This window comes from Erythrolamprus reginae, chromosome 4 (genome assembly GCF_031021105.1).
Source record: "Erythrolamprus reginae isolate rEryReg1 chromosome 4, rEryReg1.hap1, whole genome shotgun sequence".
NCBI classification, from domain to species: Eukaryota; Metazoa; Chordata; class Lepidosauria; order Squamata; family Dipsadidae; genus Erythrolamprus; species Erythrolamprus reginae.
This window is the reverse complement of record NC_091953.1, coordinates 83459447-83480556: the sequence shown is the minus strand read 5'-3', so window position 1 is coordinate 83480556 and position 21110 is coordinate 83459447. Positions and strand designations below refer to the sequence as shown.

General features: G+C 37.7%; 1 protein-coding gene across 2 annotated transcripts in view; it reads left to right on the top strand.

Moving 5' to 3' along the window:
* The window catches only part of GLRA2 (glycine receptor alpha 2), a 197202-nt gene that overhangs the window by 11876 nt on the left and 164216 nt on the right, over positions 1-21110 (top strand). The window contains exon 3 of one of the 2 annotated variants that reach the window (XM_070750793.1): positions 15743-15810. The exons of the other annotated variant lie outside the window; for it this stretch is intronic. Coding sequence (XP_070606894.1) covers positions 15743-15810 — 68 coding nt within the window. The remainder of the gene's footprint in view (positions 1-15742; positions 15811-21110) is intronic. 2 annotated transcript variants of the gene reach the window in all.

Below are 21110 nucleotides of genomic sequence, written 5' to 3'. Positions count from 1 at the left end.
TTTAAAATTCCCACTCTTTTACGTCTTCTTATTTGCCCTCTGGGTTTGTTTTTGGTGATTCATAGTTGTCAGAAACTGGCTTCCTCCTGTGCTAAAATCTCTTCCATGTTTGTAAAGACAGGTGGGGGTAAGGTTACAGAGAGCTGCTTCTTAAAGAAAGGTTCCTTAATTCTTGGCAGTTGGTCTCTGGAATATGAAGTCCATTGAGAATTGCAGGGAATAGTAGAAAATAAAGAAACCACTTGAGAGCATTTCAATAAGGCAGCCTTTGTCTGCGCCACCTTGGAATAATACAGGGCAGTATTAATAACAAGAGTAATAGTGCAGCTGAAGTAATACAAGGCAGCTTGTGCCCTTTGTGCAAGATTTTTGTGATTCTTTTTACATGGCTTGATTAATGCACATAAGTCTTCAATCTGGTATTAGAGAAGATATTACAAAATATCAGAAGTTGACTGTATGATAAAGATGATGGACTATATGATAATGTGATACCTTAGATAGAAAGCCAGGATGAAGACTCAGGAATACAAACCAGCATTAAAAGGGAATGACTAGATATGACACTGTATTCTATGTGCTTTAAGAAGGTCATCTTTTTTCCTCAAGTCTTGCCCAAAGGCTTGAGTTTGCATGGTAGGCAGAAACATAATAAAATGAGCTCTCTTTATATCTGTATTGCAACTTTGGGGATGGTCCATCATTCAGTATAAACATACCTGTCTAAAATCTGGCAGAGCTGGCAATATCAACATTTCTTGAGCTGAAGTGACAGATGATCCAATTCATTAGAAAGCAGCTGGGTATATATGCAGAGTTTCTACTTCCTGTGTAGTTCTTTAATGGACAAAATATTAATTAGTTAGCAGAAGAAATTTCATTTTTTTTGTCTCCTAGATCAGCCATTAAACAATATTTTACCAGAGAGTACAGTAAAGCTTACTCTGTTTAGACAAGTCTTAGACACGAACAGGCACCAAATTTAGTGATTATTCAGATAAATTCAGTAGACGGCTAAATTTTAGATCACAATGAACTGATTTTATTTATATCCTGCATGTATTTTTTTACAACTCAAGATATTGTACAAAATACTCGCTCTTATAATAACAATCTTGCAAGGTGATGCTTGAAAAAAAGTGACTGGTTCACAGTCATTCAGTACCTACTGGAACTGGCAGTCTTATGAAAGATTCCAGCACTCCAACATGGTTTCTACCAGTAAGGAACTCTGGGATTTTAAGTCCACAAGTTGCCAAGGTTGGAGACCCCTGGTCTAAACTGCTTACACACAGGTTCCTGGTTTCCTGTAAATGCAGGAAACATGAATATGATTCCTTTTTACAAACCCAGTGATAGAATGAAGTGTTCATCTACTGTGCAAAACTAAACTAGGTAAACTTTTGTGGACATACTAGCAAGAATGGATATAAAAATACTTCCCTACCTATAGTTTAAAGTGGTTTGATCCTGGGACAATTGTACCATGTCGATATTCACACAGCAGCACCAATATTGCTCTTGAGTACATTTGTAATTAAACAGCACTATTCTTTTTTCTTTGTGCAGCTATTGATACCTCCTCTGGTATTTTGAATAAATGAGGTTGTCTCATATGTAGTGTCATCCCTTCAGATGCCATAGTGACAGGGCTATTGTTTCATGTTCCAGTGTGCCTCAAGTTGGTCCTTCTGATAAAGATACACTGCCTGAAATGTTCTAATGGCTCATTATTAGTGAGCTATAATTTGAACACCGAGGATCATAGTTATGAAAAAGAAACTCTGATTATAATTCATGTTTTGACATAATGTTATTCCCATTCTGGACCAATAAATTGAAAACTGGATAATATACATATTGAACTAGGTCTTTTATGTATAATTTATTTATAATTTATCAAATTTATTTACATATTTACCAATTTAACTATTCAGTGCATTCAGAAATTATTCGGACCCCCTTCATTTTTGTTAGTTTTGTTATTTTCTGAATGCACTAAATAATGACTTATGTACTTTATCTTCTGACAGATTTATTTTCTCCCTGCACTTAAACCTAGTTGCTTAGAAATTGGAAAGATTTGCCTGGAAAGAATGAATTACATAAACTATTCAATAATAAGAAAAAAAGCATTAAATATACTATTGTAAACAATAGCATGAAAGTAAAAAGAGATTGTTTTGTCCCAGTGCTGAGCCCCCCAAGAATCAGATGCACGCCACTGGATTAACTAATAAAAGTTTTACTATGTGCAAAAGTCTTATGCAGTTGAGTCTTTTCACAAAGAGGTCAAATGCTAGCAAAGTTTTCACTGCTCTGATTATAAAGTCTTAGCAGCTGGCCAGAATCCCAGGAATAGATAAATACAAGTAATTACTAGATTGTAGTAGGTATTCTTATCGTCAACTTATAGAATTTGGCTGGAAGCCCAGAGCTCATCAAGAAAGCCAAAAATGTAGTCCTTTTAAACACAAGCCGAAAATACCGGAATGGAAACTAGATTTTTAAGATGAATGACATTGTTCTCTTTACCAGAGTGATGGATAACTCTGTATTAAATAGCTTGAGGGCATGGCAAAGTAGTCAGCAGTGATACCCATGAGTAAACTTCCTCCTGAGTAACCACTCATGCCTCCTAGAGGCCCTGCAAATCCTAGTATCAAGAAGAGGTTTCTCCTCTTCTCCTGAGTCACTCATCTCAGGAGGTGCAGAAGGCCCTGGTTGCTCTTCAGCCTCTGACCCCACATCCTTTTTACTGTCAGACTCGGGTGCCAGGAACATAGGATGCCTGTACCGCACCTCCACTGTCTCTGCATCCTCTGTGTCCATTACTAATAACACAGGATGTGAACAGGCCACAATACAGTTGTTGAATGGAAAAGCCATTTAATGGGTCATGAGAGGAGGTCTGCAAAGCAACTGGTGATAACAGGCAGCATTTAATTTTTTTCCGATTGTGTTAGGGATAGCTCTTTGTTTTGAAAAAGGTTCAGTATTGCTCTTGAAGAAAAATACACAGTCTGATAGTGGACAATATAATATTGATTTCTTAAAGGCAGTGGTGGGCTGCTGCCTGGATGGGGGAGGGGGGAATGCAGAGGGGTAGCGAAAATGGAGCTCCATCCCAGAGCACCCAATTTGCACTGAAATATGTTGAAAGAAAATGCAGGGTGTCCTGCATATGCCATGCCCACAGTGTGGTAGTAAATATTTTGGTAGCCCTTCACTGCTTAAAGGGGAATCTTATCTCTGATATAAGCCAGATCGCAAATGTTTAATTCATTTCATGTTCATATGTTTAATTAGTTTTAATGAAGTTTTTATACCTTAATTATGCCATTGTTTTGCGGGTTGCTGAGAAAAACTATAATGAAGCTATGTACATTTTTAAAAGTACATAAAAACAAAGTGCAACTATCTGGGCACCAAAATCATATTGAACTAATTTACTGTGATTTGTTCAGGTGGAAAAAGTTAAGATGGCAACTGCAATCTCACAATAAAACTCCCATCTTGACTATTTTGGACCTCTCTCCCCATGTTTTTGTAGTATTACTGCAGCAATTGATATAACTCCTTTCTACTTTACATCCCTGTCACTTTGCTAACTCTAAAAAAAAAATCATTAAGAGACATCCCTAATATATTATCTAAATCCTCAAATACTCCCATCATCATTTTTTTAAGTCTGGGGATGCCTGAATAAATGAATCAATGAGATTATTTTCACTGCACTTATAATACACTTTGCAAAGATTAATAAGAGTCTTAAAATATGTATACACCCAGCCCAATGAAATTCTCCTCTGCATTAACTAAAAACCATTCCCTACATGAAGAAAAACGTATTGTCTATATACTAATGCAGCACACCAGAAAAAAAGAGACAACAGTCCTAATTCGCCACCATAAACAAGGCTGAAAACATTCAAAGACATATTTTTAAGAGCTTTTTGTTTGGATGAATGAATCTGTCACTTCTCTTTTCTCCCACTCAAATGGTTACTGTCCAAGGAAAACATAGCAAACATGATGTTCATCTTTCTCTGGTGGTATCAATCATAGGGATCTCATCCCTCAACTTAGCCCAGTCTCCCATTTTCAGAATTGAGTGGGTTAGCAGGTATTTGATGATGAAAACAAAATATATTTGAAGCAAAGTCCCAATGACAATAAGCTTTCTCATATTTTTATTCTGAATGAGATAGAGTATAATAGGGAGCTGTAACTATGAGAACACAATATCAAGTCACAGGGCATATGTAACCTTGACCCAAATATATGCAAAGGTGCTTCCAAATTGTGTGGTTTAAATAAGTATGGAATAAGCATATTAATTGTAATTTATATTTAATTTAAATATAAAACTAAGTCAGAATTTGGTTTTTCCCCTTGATCATACTTATTGATTTAGGCCAGATCTGAGTTATTGCAAAGTTCAAATGTAATTCAAAATATTTTCAGCCCACAAATGTGGTATAGCTCTGGCATATTGGCCCTGATTGAATCTTGATATAAAAAAGAATGGATCTTTCTGAAAACATTCTGATTCTTGTTTTTATCCTATAGAAAATGCTGAAAGCTTCCTACTATTTAGAATGTAGGTATTATTCTTTGGGAGCTTGAAAAACTGTATTCACATTTTGATTCTTCCTGCAGACAAGGCAGAAAATCTGAAGGATGATGCTTCCCAAAGATATACTGTAATTGAATTATAGTGTCATGTAGTGGTGCTAGTTTGAAGGGTAAGTTATGCTGACATCTACAGAAGCTGAATATAGATGTCAGGTTTATAGTCCATCTAAGAAAACAGAAATAATAGAAGAGCACAAGAAAAAAATATTTTAGAGTCTATCTAAAGTATTAAGTGTCATAACTCAAGCTTATTTGACTGCAGTATTTTTATTCCTTTTGTGGATCAGACATATTTTTGTTAACTTTATTTTCAAAAGTTTATATCCATATTTTGCCTTACCTGAATAAGACTCAACAGCAGTGGCACAATAAGCCATAATTAAACCAACTTAAACTGAATGCTGACATAACACTGCATAGCAGACAAGCACAGATATTAAAAAAATAGTTATTCTGTGTGAAAAATTCTCAGATGCTACAATATTATGTAACATTTGGAATATTGTGGAAAAAATATATTTCCAAAATTAGGTCTAGTCTTGTTTCTTTTCCTCCATGGTTACCTCAGCTAGTGATCCTTGTTGCAACTATTTTCCTTGTGTGTCATAATATAATGTTAAAGAATATGCTTTGCATTTTGAATCCTCTTTGGTCTTCTCCCAGGGATTGTGCTTGCCTTGTTTATTGACCTCTCAAAAAAGTTGACTTACTAAATTTAGAATGGCATATAGTACAGCTATGTTGCTTGGTTCCTTTTAACAATCTAAAAGCAGAATTGAATACAAAATCTAATTAGGATATCTAGAGATATGCATATATCCATGTGTGTGTGTGTGTGTGTGTGTATACACATGTGTATATTTATACACACCTGTATGTGTTTGTATGAGAAAGAGAGAAATAACCCAGACACCAAGGAAAGGTACAGGCAAATAGTCAGGAATTATGGAGATAGATGGAGTGAATTGAAAATAGTGAAGAAGGATAAGAATAACAAAAAGGGCATTTTACAACAAGTTAAAATTAAAAACAAAAGAAAACAAACATACCAATTGTTTGATAAATAGATCAGAATGCTAAGAAGTAATAAAGAACAGATAAAGCTACTCAACTCCTATTTTGGTTCAGTATTTTCCAACTAAAAAGTAAATATTCCACCAGGAAACTGTAATAGCAATAGAATATGAAATGTTTTTTTCTTTCTTTCTACTTTTTCCAATATTACAGTATTTTCTTGAGAATTAAGTCTTCAAATCTCAAATAAGCTAATTTAAATCTCCTTTTTTGATATTGGAAAGGACTATGAATATAGGTTCTAATATTTTCAGGAACCCATCTCCAATCCAAATTTTAATTAGCAATTAAACAAATGAATTATTTGATTATTTAATTATATCGATACTGTTTTTTCCTCTTGTAGGCAGATGTAGGTTAATATGCAAACATTATTAAATATGTAATAGTACAGCAATGGGAAGGGCAAAATGATGAAAACAGAGCAGTTTGCATTACTCGATTAGTATTGCTTTGAGAATACCACTGTTTGAATTGAATCACATTGGAAACAATTTGCCTTCAGACAAACTGTCAGGGCTGTCTCCGATCAATTCCTATGAAAGAAAACCTTTAAATCTATAGATTCAGAGAAAGGGTAGTTTTACTAAGAATGAACTGAATACAGCAAAGGTCAGGCAAGGTTTGAAGTAAACATGCATGAAAAAGAGCAATTGATACTTACCCCAGACTCTACCTGCCAGTGTCATGCAGAATGAGTCCAATCACTGGTCAGAATGATATTTTGGGAATGTCTGTGTCCTGATGCTAGGTGCACACTGCATTTAGCCCTCTATAGTCAATGCACAAATGAAAGATTCCATCTTTTTTTCTCACAGAACAACACTGGAGCTGCCACTCGTGGTCTAGTTGGTTTTATAAATCTGTGTTTAAAGTTTTTGTCTGTGAATATGTGAAGCTTCTCTAGCTCTCATGGAGGCATTGAGTAGAGTTTAGGTTTTGGGAGTTTAGCCCCAGGAAGGATTTTGATACCACAGTCGGTAGGGTGGTGAGATACGAATTCATGTGAACCTTTCTCATTAAACAGATTTATTATTTATTAATTGGATTTATATGCCGTCCCTCTCCGAGGACTCCCATTGATCATGTAGATCCCAGTACTCCTTGGGGATTCTGGAGTCGCTTTTTGAGTGCTCCTGCACGGCCACCTCTAATTCCCTCACTTTTTTGGTTTTCCTGCTTCCCCTTTTTTGGCTACTTTGTGCCCAATTTTTCAGAACCCTCTCCTCCAGTTCATATGAGAGTTCCATTTCTGGAATCAAGACAGTCCAAGCAAGAGGGGTCTCCATCCCACATGCCACTATGAAACTCAGAGTCTCTTCATGCTTTCCCATTTTCATTTCCACTGTCTCAATTATAAAATAATCTCCCCCCGCCCAGCTACTGTTCCACCCAGTTGGGAAAAAGCTATTGGCATCTTTAATTGCTTAAGTCTCAGTGCCAACGTTTCCACCACCTGAGAACTAATCACATACCTTGTGAAGCCCAGGTCCAGTAGAGCCAACATCCTCCTCTGAGTTCCTGATGAGGGCGCAACTAGTTCCACAGGAACAGTTACAGGGATTACACATTGACTTACCAGCGGGGTCATTGTTGGAGTTGGTTTCACTTTTCCCCAGGCCAATCAGAGCTCGCAGCCCCTCATAATCAGAAGGTGCAAACTCAATGACATCCACTCCTTTCAACACTGTCTCATGGGACCTTGGAGCTGGTTTCTCTGCCCTTTCCCCTGGAGTGGGTATGACTTTGGGGCTGAGTTTTGTGGATCAGCATTTGGCAGCTACACTTAAAACATGCTGTGCATCACTACCTGGGCCCAGACATACCATCCATTGACCTATGGGTCTCCTTTTATCTAGAGCAGTGGTTCTTAAACTGGGTGATATCTCCCTTCTCCCAAGGGGGGCAATTTGGTTTTTCAGGGGAGGGGGGGCAATGGAATGAAAAGGGGGTGATATGGGGTTGATGGAGTAAGAAGTTTTTGGGACAATTTTGAGATCTTTTTGTATAGTGAATCACTGTATATCTGTTATACAAAAACATCGGATCGCTCGCTATTAGTGGGTTGAATTGTGTTTTCAAATGTTCCTGAGCTAGCTTCAGCACAGAATGCTGTACACATGTGAATATGCATCACTTATCTTCATGCGCATTGCACAGCAGTCTCTCCCCATACAGTGGCATGCTATTGGCCAGAATGGGCAGTTACAGAGGGGGGAACACATTTTTCAAAACATCGCAGGCTGAGTGGCTGTTCCCTGTGATGTCAGCTGTAATGTCCCCTGATGTCCCCTGTGATGTCAGCTGTCAACGTAACTGTTGATATCCATGTGTGTTTTTCTAGTATTCCAGTGCAGTTGAAAATTTAATTTTCAGATAGTGCCTTTCATTTCAAAGGTCTCTCAAAAATGGCCAAGAAGAAGCAGTATCGCCAATATTCGACGGAATATCTAAAGTTGGGATTCATTCCATCTCCTTCCAACATAAAGCTTCCATTTTGTCTTCTTTGTGAGAAAACATTTTCAAATGAAGTGATAAAGCCTTCCCAAATGAAAGACCATTTGGTAAGAATTCATTCGGATAAAGTAGACAAATCAGCATCATTTTTCCAATCCTTTCCAAGTTTGAGGGTTGCAGCACTGTTGGGAAGTTATTTGGAAAATCGTGACTCAATGTCGACAAGAGGCTCATTTGTTCCTATGAAGTATCTTTGTTGATAGCAAAATGTGGCAAACCTTACAATATTGGAAAAACTCTGATTTTACCAGCACTGAAACAGATTGTTGCCATGTTGGAGCCCAGTGCAACCATATAACGCAATCAATTCCTTTGAGCAATGATATCGTATCAAAATGAATTGATGAAATTGCTGCTGATGGGCAAGAAAAGCTTAATGACACCTTGAAAAATACAAAATTTGTGATGCAGTTTGATGAGTCAACAATCTGTGAAAATGAAGCCTTATGTCTATTTCATCAATGGAAATGAAGAGATTGGGGAAGAACTGTTATTTGTTTGAAATTTATCCATAGAAAAAAAAGGTTCTTCGATATTTAAAAAGGTTGAAAAGTTTTTAATGAGAAAAACATCCCATTGACAAACATCCTGGCATGTGCAATCACTGAAGCTGCATCCATGGTTGGACTATATCTCGGATTTCAAGCTCATCTAAAATCAGTTGTTACCTAGAATTATGACTGTCTATTGCATTGTTTATAGACAGCACCTTGTGTCAAAAAATGTGACTGGCTGTTTGTCGCTCTGATTTTGTATCAAATAAATAAGATAATAATGAAATACATGTACTGTATCATGAAGTTTGGGAATAAAGTGATGGGTGGCACCAACACTTTTCACACCGTTGAGATATGGGAAAAAGACTGGAAATAAATTATCTCCATCCATATGTCTTGATGACAATTTTAAAGAAAACAAAAAAAAGGGTTTGCATAAATTGAAGAATTAATTAATTAATTAATTAATTAATTGAATGTATACACTGCCCCTCTTCGAGTACTTGGGGTGGCTATGTTGTGATTGAAAGGTTATGACAACTTTCTCATTGGAGGATTTGTGCCACCTGTAACTACCTCAGTGTGTGTGTCTGGCCAGGTGAATTTTCTAAAGTAACATTCTACATCTAGGCCAGTGTTTCCCAACCTTTTTTGAGCCGCGGCACATTATTCACATTTTCAAAATCCTGGGGAACATTGAGCGGGGGGGGGGGGCGCAAAAAGGTTTGGACAAAAAAATCTCTCTTCCTCCCTTTCGCTCTATTTCTCTCTCCCTCCCTCTTTCTCTCCCTTCCTCTTTCTCTCTCTCTCCATCCCTTTCTTTCTCCCTTCCTTCCTCTCTCTTTTGCTCTTTCTCTCTCCCTCCTTCCCCCCTATGCTGTCTCTTTCTTTCTTTCCTTTCTTTCTCTCTCTCATTCTGTCTCTCTTGCTATCTCTTTCTTTCTCTCTTCCTTCCTTCCTCTCTCTTTTGCTCTTTCTCTCTCCCTCCTTCCCCCTCTTGCTGTCTCTTTCTTTCTTTCTCTTTTTCTTTCTTTCTCATTCTGTCTCTCTTGCTGTCTCTTTCTCTCTCTCTTTCTTTCTCTCTTCCTTCCTTCCTCTCTCTTTGCTCTCTTTCTCTCTCCCTCCTTCCCCCCTCTTGCTGTCTCTTTCTTTCTTTCTCTCTCTCATTCTGTCTCTCTTGCTATCTCTTCCTTCCTTCCTTCCTTCCTTTCTCTTTTGCTCTCTTTCTCTCTCCCTCCTTCCCCCCTCTTGCTGTCTCTTTCTTTCTTTCTTTCTCTCTCTCTCTCATTCTGTCTCTCTTGCTATCTCTTTCTTTCTTTCTTCCTTCCTCTCTCTTTTGCTCTTTCTCTCTTCCTCCTTCCCCCCTCTTGCTGTCTCTTTCTTTCTTTCTCTTCTCTCTCTCTCATTCTGTCTCTCTTGCTATCTCTTTCTCTCTCTTCCTTTCTTTCTCTCTTGTTCTCTCTCTTCCTTTCTTCTCTGCGGAGGCCGGCAAAGCTTTTTCCGGGTAGGCTGGCTGGGGGACAGGGCGCGCGCGCGCACGCACCCCCGACGTTCCAAAGAACCTTCTCCGACCTCCGCTGTGAGAAGGTTTTCTCCGAGCACTCGCCGCCGTTGCAGCCACCACTGCGGGAGGAGCTGGAGAAAGGGGCAGATCGGGCGGGCGGACAGGCGTCAGCGGCGAGAAGCCAGGGGCGTGAGGGGAGCAGAGGCACTGAGGGTGGGGGCAGCCGCGGAGCCGGCCTCCGCACTTTCATCGCTCCCCACCCCAAACTCCAACACCCAGCTCCTTACGCGGAAGAATTAAGCTCTCCTTTTTCCTGCCTTCCTTCTTTGGGGCCCAGCAGGTTTGTGCCGGAAGCAGGAGCCAGGGGACAGCTGCAAGTGGGAGCTCCAGGTCCGAGGCATCGGCAGTGCCCTGCCCAGCTGGAGCTTCCCTAGGAGCTTCGCGGCACACCTGCCCGTGTCTCGCGGCACACTAGTGTGCCGCGGCACACCGGTTGGGAAACGCTGATCTAGCCAATAAAAACAAAATGCACAGGTATAGTATATGTGGTACGTTGCTCAACAATATTAACTATGGAAGGGATCTTGGACAACTAAAATGTCCTAGTGGACAACCATTTAAATATGAGCCAGCAGTATGCAGCAGCTGCCAAAAAAGCCAATACAGTTCTAGACTGCATTAATAGAGGGGTAGAATCAAGATCACGTGACGTGTCAATACTACCTTATAAGGCCTTGGTAAGGCTACACTTGGAATACTGAAATCAGTTTTGATGCAAAAAGGATGTTGAGACTCTAGAAAGAGTGCAGAGAAGAGCAACAAAGATGATTAGGGGACTGGAGGCTAAAACATATGAAGAATTGTTGGAGGAACTGGGCATAGCTAGTTTAATGAAAAGAAGGACCAGGGGAGACCTGAGAGCAGTGTTCCAATATCTCAGGGGTTGCCATAAAAAAGAAAGAGTCTACCTATTCTCCAAAGCACATGAGGGTAGAACAAGAAGCAACAGGTGCAAACTAAACAAGAAGAGAAGTAACTTAGAACTACGGAGAAATTTCCTGACAGTTAGAACAATTAATCAGCGGAACAGCTTGCCTCCAGAAGTTGTGAATGCTCCAAGGTGGTCAGATTAAAGAGGGGGTAGAGGGTCACATGTTTGATGACGATTATAGGAAAATAAGCATTACTATTAAGAATAGATGTGACCTGATACCTTGGAATGGGAAAAATAAGAAATTGGGATGGAAAATGGAAAACCTCTAAAAATTGTTTCTTTTGGCAGAGTGAGAGGAAGAAAGTACTGTATATGATTTTAAAAAGATAAGAAAGATTAGATATAAAACAACTGGGGATTGGCAAGAGGAATGGAAATTTGAGGATGGTTGATCGATTATTAAAAGGAATTGATGTAAGGATAAAATTAGATTGAAATAGCATTGTTTTTACAAAGGAGATATGAATTTATAAACTTGTATCTGAAGGATAGAATTATATGGATAATTTACAGCTATATTTGTATTTATAATAGTAAAAGACTGATGTGAGTTAATGCTTTTGGAAATGTTAAGTTTTTTCCTTTTTTACTTCTTTTTATATTAATTAAGCTTGGAAATATCAATATATATATATATATAGAAATGGTAAGGTGGAAAGGTATAATAAATGTATTGAAGTATTGATTTAATTCTAATAGGTCATGTGTTATATGACTACAATATTATGATAAATGTTTAACTAGAATATTGAACCGCTTAGATTTTGGTATTTTCTTTTTTCTTTTTAAATTTGATTATTCTTAAATTCTTTATTAATATTAGTATTAGTAATATTTTTCAGTTCTTTTTTCTTTTTTTTTACTACTAGACTTTCTTTTTTTCCTTAGCTTATAAGCTTTTTAATTTTATTTAGGAAGTGGTGGTAAGGGTTTCTGGAATGCATGAGTAGGGGGAGTAAATATAACGGCTTAATTGTGTTTGTAAGAATAAGATGAAATTGTTGCAATAAAGTTAAAGGAAATCAATGTGGAATTCAATTAGATGAAAATGTGGACATCTGGATGACAAAGTTAGAGGTCAAAGTTGGGGAGGTATGATTGATACTGAAAATAATTTAATTTGGAACTATTAAACTTTTGGGGGGACAATTATATATGATTTACTAATTAAATAATGTTTTTATTGTAATCTGACTATTTTGAAATGTATGGAAAAAAGTTTGTATGGAGGAAAAAAATTACCCCCCAAAAAAAGAAAGAAAAGAAGGACCAGGGGAGACATGATAGCAGTGTTCCAATACCTCAGGGGTTGCCACAAAAAATGAGTCAACCTATTCTCCAAAGCACTTGAGAACAAGAAGCAACAGGTGGAAACTAAACAAGGAGAGAAGTAACTTAGAACTAAGGAGAAATTTCCTGACAGAACAATTAATCAGTGGGATAATTTGCTTCCAGAAGTTGTGAATGCTCCAACACTGGAAGTTTTTAAGAAGATGTTGGATAACCACCTGTAGTGTAGGGTTTCCTGCCTAAGCAAGGGGTTGGACTGAAAGACCTCCAAGGTCCCTTCCAACTCTGTTGTTGTTGTTGTTGTTGTTGTTGTTGTTGTTGTTGTTGTTATTATTATTATTATTATTACTTCATTCACCAGCACATACCAGTGTTGTAGGGTGCATTGGACCCCACATGAGACGCAGGCAATATTTAAAGCAATCAATCAGGAAGCCTTCAGGTCATGTGGTTAGCTGATATACTAGCTCTTGGAACTCCTGGGTGTACACGGCCACTGACTGATGAACTAGGACTGAGCCTTGTGCACCACCAATGAGGCCTCAAACCACTGGTGAAGAGCTGCCATGAAGTGGTCATAATTCTGCAGCTGGGGGCATCATCCTTATGGAGGGAGACCATCCACTTGGCTCATTTTGCCCTCAAGAGGTCATGCATCTTACTTGGGCTAACTCCACCCCCAATTTAGCCACATACTCCTGCATGTAGTTCCAAAGTTGCATCAGGAAAACCCCCAGTTATTGGGGTCTCCTTTGTACTTCACTCCCAATGCTGAGACTTTTGGGGTCTATCATCTCTGAGGGGTAGCTCCTGAAGGTGGAGGAGCTTATGCAGTGACAGCTACTGGTGGTGACACTGCTGGGACAGAGGCTGGTCCAGGTGAAACAGGTACTACTGCTCCTACGGCTGCTAACACAGTATCTCCATGCACTGCGGCTTTGCTTGGGATGATCCAAGGAGCCTGAGCAGTCATCTGAATGAGTATCCCAGGCTCTTTTATTCTCAAACACTTCTTGTAATGGGTACAAGGTGTGGCTCACATGGCATCCTCTGGATCTTAATCAAGAGGGGTAGGGATGGGCTTCTAGCTGTAACGCTAAATTGGGCTCACCATCGCCCCGGCTCGTGTTAGCAGGGCCAGCGCGATTTTGTTTCTGCATCTGTGGAGGTAGCAAAATCGCATAGGGAGATGCAGGTGTGCCCGTGTTTCAGTGAGTTTTTTTGCTTCTGTGCATGCTGAAACATGAGTGCACCTGCAGCTCTGTCCGCGATTTTGCTACCTCTACAGATGTAGAAGCAAAATTGTGCTGGCCCTGAAAGTACTCATGAGCCACGGCGGCAAGCCCAATTTATCATTCCAGCTAGAAGCCCATCCCTGAAGAGGGGGAACTTCACCGCTGTTCCTCTCATGTCACTCCAGTCTGTGGAAACCTCTGCCTCCTTGAATAAAAGTCACCCTTGTGGGTTGTTTCCCTGGTTCTTCTTTTTGTCCCATACCCATCATCCAACTGAGCATGATGGACTTCTCGTTTATGTACAGCTCCTCTTGCCATTCTGCCTCATCTTAAGCATGGTGTGATCTAGTGGGGAAGTTGGCCATAACTCCACTTTCCTCCAACTCACTCCCATGATTGGACATTGAATGTTTGATCCCTGTGGTAGACTGCAGTCTCCACAGATTGTTAAAGCAGACTTTGGCTAATGTCAGGGTTGCCTCTCATCAATTCCTAGGTAAGAAAACCCTTGACTCCATAGATTCAGAGAAAAGATACATTTACTAAGAATGAACTGAATGCAGCAAATTTCAGGCAAGGTCTGAAGGAAACACGCATGAAAAAGACAAACTGAAAATTACTTCAGAGCCCACTCTCACTAGTCATGCAAACAGAGTCCAACCATTATCCAGGATGATGTTTTGGGAACATCTCTGATCCAGGTGCTTCACGCTGCCCTTGTGCATCCTGTTCCCAGGATGATTGGCCTTGAAAATGTTAAAACAAGCCAAGCAAGATGTTAAACAAGCATTGAAGATGTTAAACAAGTTGAGTCCACATCTTCCCATTGGATCTCAGCAATTCAACATACCATCCTCACGTTTCCTCTCCCAAATTCCTGTTGCTCCCTCCCTCCCCCATTGGGACGGTGACACAAACTTGTATTATCATAGTGATTATCTACATATTGTTGTAGTGCTGTTCTAATATTATAGTAAAAATTAACATTGTGAATCAGAAACTTTCATTCTAATGTCATTTCTGTTTTGGATATCTTAATTTCTCTTAATAATACATTTTCCACATCTGATTTCATTTCTTTTTCCCATGTGCATTTATTTATTAGAAAGATAATACCAGTGTATGTTTTTCTATGACTTTTAGGGTTATATGTTTGTAGTGTATCTGTATAATGTACATTTGCACATAGTATATACAATATATATATTGACTGATATAGTTCATAGTCTATATCTGACAATACCTTAATATGAAAAGGCATGTGGTCTAATATTTGCTTAGTTGACTACAGCTAGACTACTAGCACCTTTCTATCTCCTTTCTATTTGCTGTCTTTAAAAAGGACAAAATGAAACAACTATTCCAACAGAAGATTCCTACTCCCTCCCTAAAATATGTAAACTCACCTGTTTTACACTTTGCTTGTTATAGAAGACAGTCTTGTTTTAAGGTTGTATATTTAACACAATTGGATGCCATAAATAATTGTTCTATGAAAACTTTTAGATTACCATATTTACCCAAGAAAAATATCAGAAACTAGTTTACCTCACTCATGCTATGTGGCTATCTTCTAAGAACCCATTTCTCCTCCTTCTGTACTGATTTAAGACTGACAAAGGAAAATGTGTAGGAAAACAATACATCCAGATAACCAAGTCTAAGTTGTTTTTTGTATAATTTATCAGAGATGAGAATTCCAGATGACAGTACTTTCTCTGCAGGGAATCCTAGTTGTCTCAGATTACAATGACTATTTGTGCTTCAAGATAACTTTTGCTGAATTTATCATTAAACCATAAATTTAATTAATAAAGTTCACTGCAATGGGAGGAGGGAGACAACAAAAATTGATCAGGGTTACTATAATTTATTTTTGTGTCTCACGTTTTGTTAATTTCAGCTGTTACTGCTCCAGATTGCATAGGTGCTGGTGAAGAACTTTTCTATGATATAAATATATATATTGCAACATTTTTATTGCATTTCACAGGTCCTCCAGTAAACGTTACTTGCAATATTTTTATCAACAGTTTTGGATCAGTCACAGAAACCACAATGGTAAGTGTGGCAATGCCACTGGCACTGAAACAACTATCCTTGATATATGTCATAAACACAAACTGTCATTTTTTTTCTATTTATTATTCAACTTGCAGGTCTTCCTGTAAATGTTACCTGCAACATATTTATCAACAGCTTTGGTTCAATAGCTGAAACTACAATGGTGAGTGGGGTTGCCCATTGAAGCCATCTTGGGAAGGAGAGGCATGTGCCATGGATCTGAGGTTTCCTAAATCTGGAAGCCTCGGATGTGAGGGTGACCAAGAATGTTCATTGTCTTTCAGAAAAATCTAAAAAGTCATTTTTAAGGTGGAGGGGAAACCCTTGTGAAGTGATTTTTGTTTTGCCTAGCAAAAATTAAATTATATTCAAATTAAATATATTAACAATGGTGAGCATAGAAAAATACAGGTGGTCCTCAACATACGACCTCAATTGAACCCCAGATGAATGTTGCTATATTTGTTAAGTGAGTTTTGCTCCGTTTTATGACTTTTCTTGCCACAGTTGTTATGTGAATAATTGAAGTTGTTAAGTTAGCAACATTGTTGTTAAAGGAATCTGGCTTCCCCGTTGACTTTGCTTGTCAGAATGTAACTGCAACTATCATAAATATGAACCAGTTGTCAAGCATCTGAATTTTGATCATGAAACCGAGGGGATGCTGCAACAGTCATAAATGTGAAAAATGGTCATAAGTTGCTTTTTTCAGTGCTGTTGTAACTTTGAACGGTCACTAAACGAACCATTGTATGTTGAGGACTACCTGTATCAGTTTTACAAGGCAGAATAAATATATAATAAACAATGTTTCACGATGATCAAAACCAGCTAACTGGAGCTGTTATCTTTCTTATATTTCCAACATAAAACATAAGGAAGGCCTTATGTTCTTAACTCTGTATGAAAAAGTGGGCAAATCATCGCTTTTGCTAACATCAACAATGGCCAACTGTTTTGCAACTGTTTCATAACTCAATTCATAGTGTAAAAGAACACTATTAGTAATCTATTACCATTACTATTCCATCTAATAATTTCCTCTTAATTTAGTGGGATAGCAGAAGGAGAAACTGCAATGTAAACTTGAGGCATTTGGGCTCTCTCACTTTTATTTACATATCATTGATGCCAAATGCAACAAATTCAGGTTATGCCATCTGCTTCTGGAATATTACAGGCCACCAACTTTATTTTCAAGAGGAAAATGCCACGAAAGTAATTCAAACTTTTAAACTCCAGAACAAGGGAAACAGTGATGGGCTCCTATGTGACGGTCAGGAACGCAGTTTCGGTAGCAAAATTTGGAGCTCCACCCCAGGGCACCCAATTTGCACTGAAAGATGTTGAAACAAAATGCATAAGCCACACCCACAGTGTGGTAGTAAAATTTTTAGTAGCCAATCACTGAAGGGAACTATATATTACAATACTAGAGATAAGGCCCACATTCAGTGGCTGATTAGCAAGATGATATGGAAACTGGCAGAATTTTCTTTCCTCTTCTTTCTCACATGCATTAGAACCACATAGGAGATATTGCAGAAATAATAGGAGAATCCATCTGTAGTTGATTTCACCATGGATTTTTATTATTGTTTTGCTCTGCTTGAGAAAGGAAAAATAAAATTAGAACATGAAGTGGAAGCCCAAAAGTAGCCACATAAAACCAGTTCCTCTAATAGTGAGTGGACACATACTCTGGTAAATCTGTATTTGGGAGACAGGATTATGAGGAAGTTTCTACTATGGGAATAGAGCTTCTATGTCTTCCCCAGCATGGAAACATATCTGAAATATGTTCTTCAGTTCACATTTGTTAAAAAAGAAATATAAGCATTGTTCCATTAGTATTGATAAGCCCATCCCCTTGCTAGCTTTCTTCATTTTAAAAGATCATACAATTTAATTCTTGAATCAACCATGCCTGGGATTTCACAAATTGGCCACACATTTATATTTATCTCTAAGCATGAGTCTGTGGGCCAGTTCAGTTAAATATAATACAGATTATGTTTCTCAATTAGTATGTGAGATTAGCTCCTGCTTCTTAGAGGCTAGTTTGAAACAACACTAGGGATGAGGAGGTTCCCCCCATACTTTTGGGATTTCTTCCACTCTGGGACAACAGCAGAAAACTTCTTTACATTTTATATCTCCCCTGATGATAACAGCTGCCTGAACCTGCAATGCAGCAGCCTTGTTGTACTGTACTTAGCAAGCATGTATTTGCAGTGTTGTGTTCTGCTCTGGTTTCATACATTATCATATAACCCCAAGCAGAAAACCAATTGCAACAAAGATCTTTTTGCCTGAGTTCTCCAATCTTTCTTTTTAAAAAAAGTTACATTGATACTCTTAACTAGATTTCCAAGTAAGGAAGGATTCTGTTAGGAAAGTCCTAGTCCTGATTATAGATGAGCATGAGTGATAATGAAATTTTAAAAACTGAAGTAGGGTGTATTCTACTTGTCACTGGCTTTGCAAGATGGCATTCAATGATGACATTTGCACGAACTAATGCTGATTGCATTAATCAGACTCATCCATTGCATTTTATTATTTCTATAATGTGAATCCATTGTGGGTTTATTACTGCTTTTCAGCTAACGACAACAACAAAAAGCTAAATATTGGAGTAGCTTCAAACCAAAACTTTCCACTGCCTCATTTGCTAAATTATAACATAACTGCTGTGTCAAAGGAAATCATTTTAGTTCAGTGCTGTTCAGATGTCTGTGGCTGAGTTTCTTAAAGCTGACATCTCACCAGTAAATATATTTGAAACTGAATGAAGGAATGCTATTGAAGGCAAACATCAGCTACTACTTATCCACTTTGCTTTATAAAGTCAATCTAATGATATGTTAAGCAGCATTGTGCTATAATAAAATTCTGAGTTTCCTGGGACTTCCAGAAGTTATTGAGTATCCTATTTGCCTAGGTGTTTGAATATGTCTGGATGAAGTAAAATTGGAAAATGAATGCAAATTGAAAATTACTCATAGTGCATTGATATAAACCCACTTCTTAATCAGGAGGTATTGTTTCTGGCAAGGAAAAATAATCCTCCTCCTCAAACTTTTTTTGATTCTCATTTTTATTTGAGATGGATTTACAAATATAAATGTAGTGGGTTTAAAAGCTTAAATTGCATATTACCTGCAATTTTAAATGCAAATAATCTTTTTGTTTCTAAACTTCTTGCATTGAAATTTTTAAAATTGGGCTTGATATATAGTCACATATAGTCTCATTTTAAATCAATGCACTAGTTTTTTGTGTGGCTTTTTCATTTTGTTCCTTGCCTATTTGTCCTCACTCCAAATGCTTGGCAAGATGACAAGTATTTCCAATTTTTTGTGTCACTATTTTTATGTTAAGTGCTTTTCTGAGGCAGAAAGCCAACATTTGTTAGACCAACAGCCATTAAAATAATATGCTGCTACATTTTAACACATTGCCAGGACTGAGCATTCTCAAAGATTCCAAAATCATAAATCTATACTTTATACAACTTTAAGAAGTTATATCTGTATCAGTTTTAATCATTTTATATACATATGTATGAATGTTGTCAAGGAATTCGGGAGTTCAGCTTACTATATTTCTTTTATTGATATATTAATTTCCCAGGCAGATAGTCTAAAAGAATTAAATAATGTTGCCATTTAATTTAATATTTTGTAAACTTCCTTGCTTTGGACACATATGCATTTAAAGTATGTATACATAGAAATGTGCACTTTAAGAAGATTTCCCGTAAGAAAATATGCCACCTTGATATATAATATTTTACTATCTAGATAAATAGAGCATATTCTTCATCTTAGATACTAAAATATATAGCAAGAAAGTCCCTTAAATGATAAATATAAGCCACTTTAATTTTTCCCCACAGTCATGACTCATAAGCCATTGTGTGAGAAAGAAGGATCCACTTACCCAGCTTCCCTTCCTACTATATGATTGCAACCATGCCCATGTTTTAGTACTGGGAAAAAAAATCACAGTTGGGAATTAACTACATTGGTGAAAATTCCCCATTTACTCCAGAATAATAATGGTATATGGAAACCTCTGTAAGAAGTACTGGCTCCCTTACAACTTAGATCCAGGTTTGATGGATGGAGGGTGACAGAACTTGATGAGGGTTGAATGGGGAGATAACTATGGCTGTGAATACTTTTTATTTGCAGTTAAATGTTTTTGGCATAAGGTTGTAATTGCATGGAGGGCAATATCCAAACACTTGACTCATACTATATTTTTTTAGTTCCAATGACTGAACTGGTCATAAAGAGCCTAATAACAGTAGGAACAGGTAAATTTAATCCACCCCACCCTGCAATAATCGGTTATACATGAGAAGAACTAGTTGTTATAAGGATTGTGCCAAAATCCACTTTTGGTTAATTTGGGACATAACAAAGGGTACAAAGGAAATCCTCTTTCAGCTCAACTTTGTCAGGTTGAGTCAATGCATTGAGTTCATCCCCCAATCTGTAACTTTGGACAGGAGGAAAATGTTTAATTTGCAAGAATGGCATTTGATGTCCACAAACATTTTTGTTGATAATTATGAAAGGCTTATAAAATTTTGAATGTTTTAACATTGCAATCACTTAAATCTGTGTTGTGTCTGTTGCTAAAGATAAATATCAGAAAGTAGTGAGAATAATTAATTCAGAATTTTGTGGACTCATAAGTAACTTTAAGAACAAACTCCATGCTATCCAGATGTGTATTTATACAAGAACGTATGGTATACATTTGCATAACATGTGTATGAAACATCTAGTCATTGTTCATCTTATTCTGATGGAAAGCCTCCTTCCTGAATCTGTTTGACCCAAACAGTTAAATGTGATTAGAAAGCCCATAAATATAAATATTTAATTATCCTTGGATTATACCCATTTTATGATGACATATTACCTGTGATAGGTGGGTTCTAAAACCTTTTGCTCCTGATTAATGCTCGTGCACAATGTGTGAACTGGGTGGGTGGGAGGAGCCTCCTGCCGCCAGCGCTACCAGTTCACAGAACCAGGAAGAGCTGAGAACAACCCACCCCTATTGTGATGTATTCAGGAAGATCCAGATAGATTTGTATCCTTAAAAAATTATCACCCAAAGCTTTTCCAGATGCTATGGCAGATTCCACTTGTACATAACATTATTCTTAGGAACTGCTAAAATAACAAAACAATCTGCACTTCACTCACACCTCATTTTAGGATTTGGCATTGCCCAAGATTAAAACATTTGTGGGGAGGAAATTGCAGTCTGTCTGA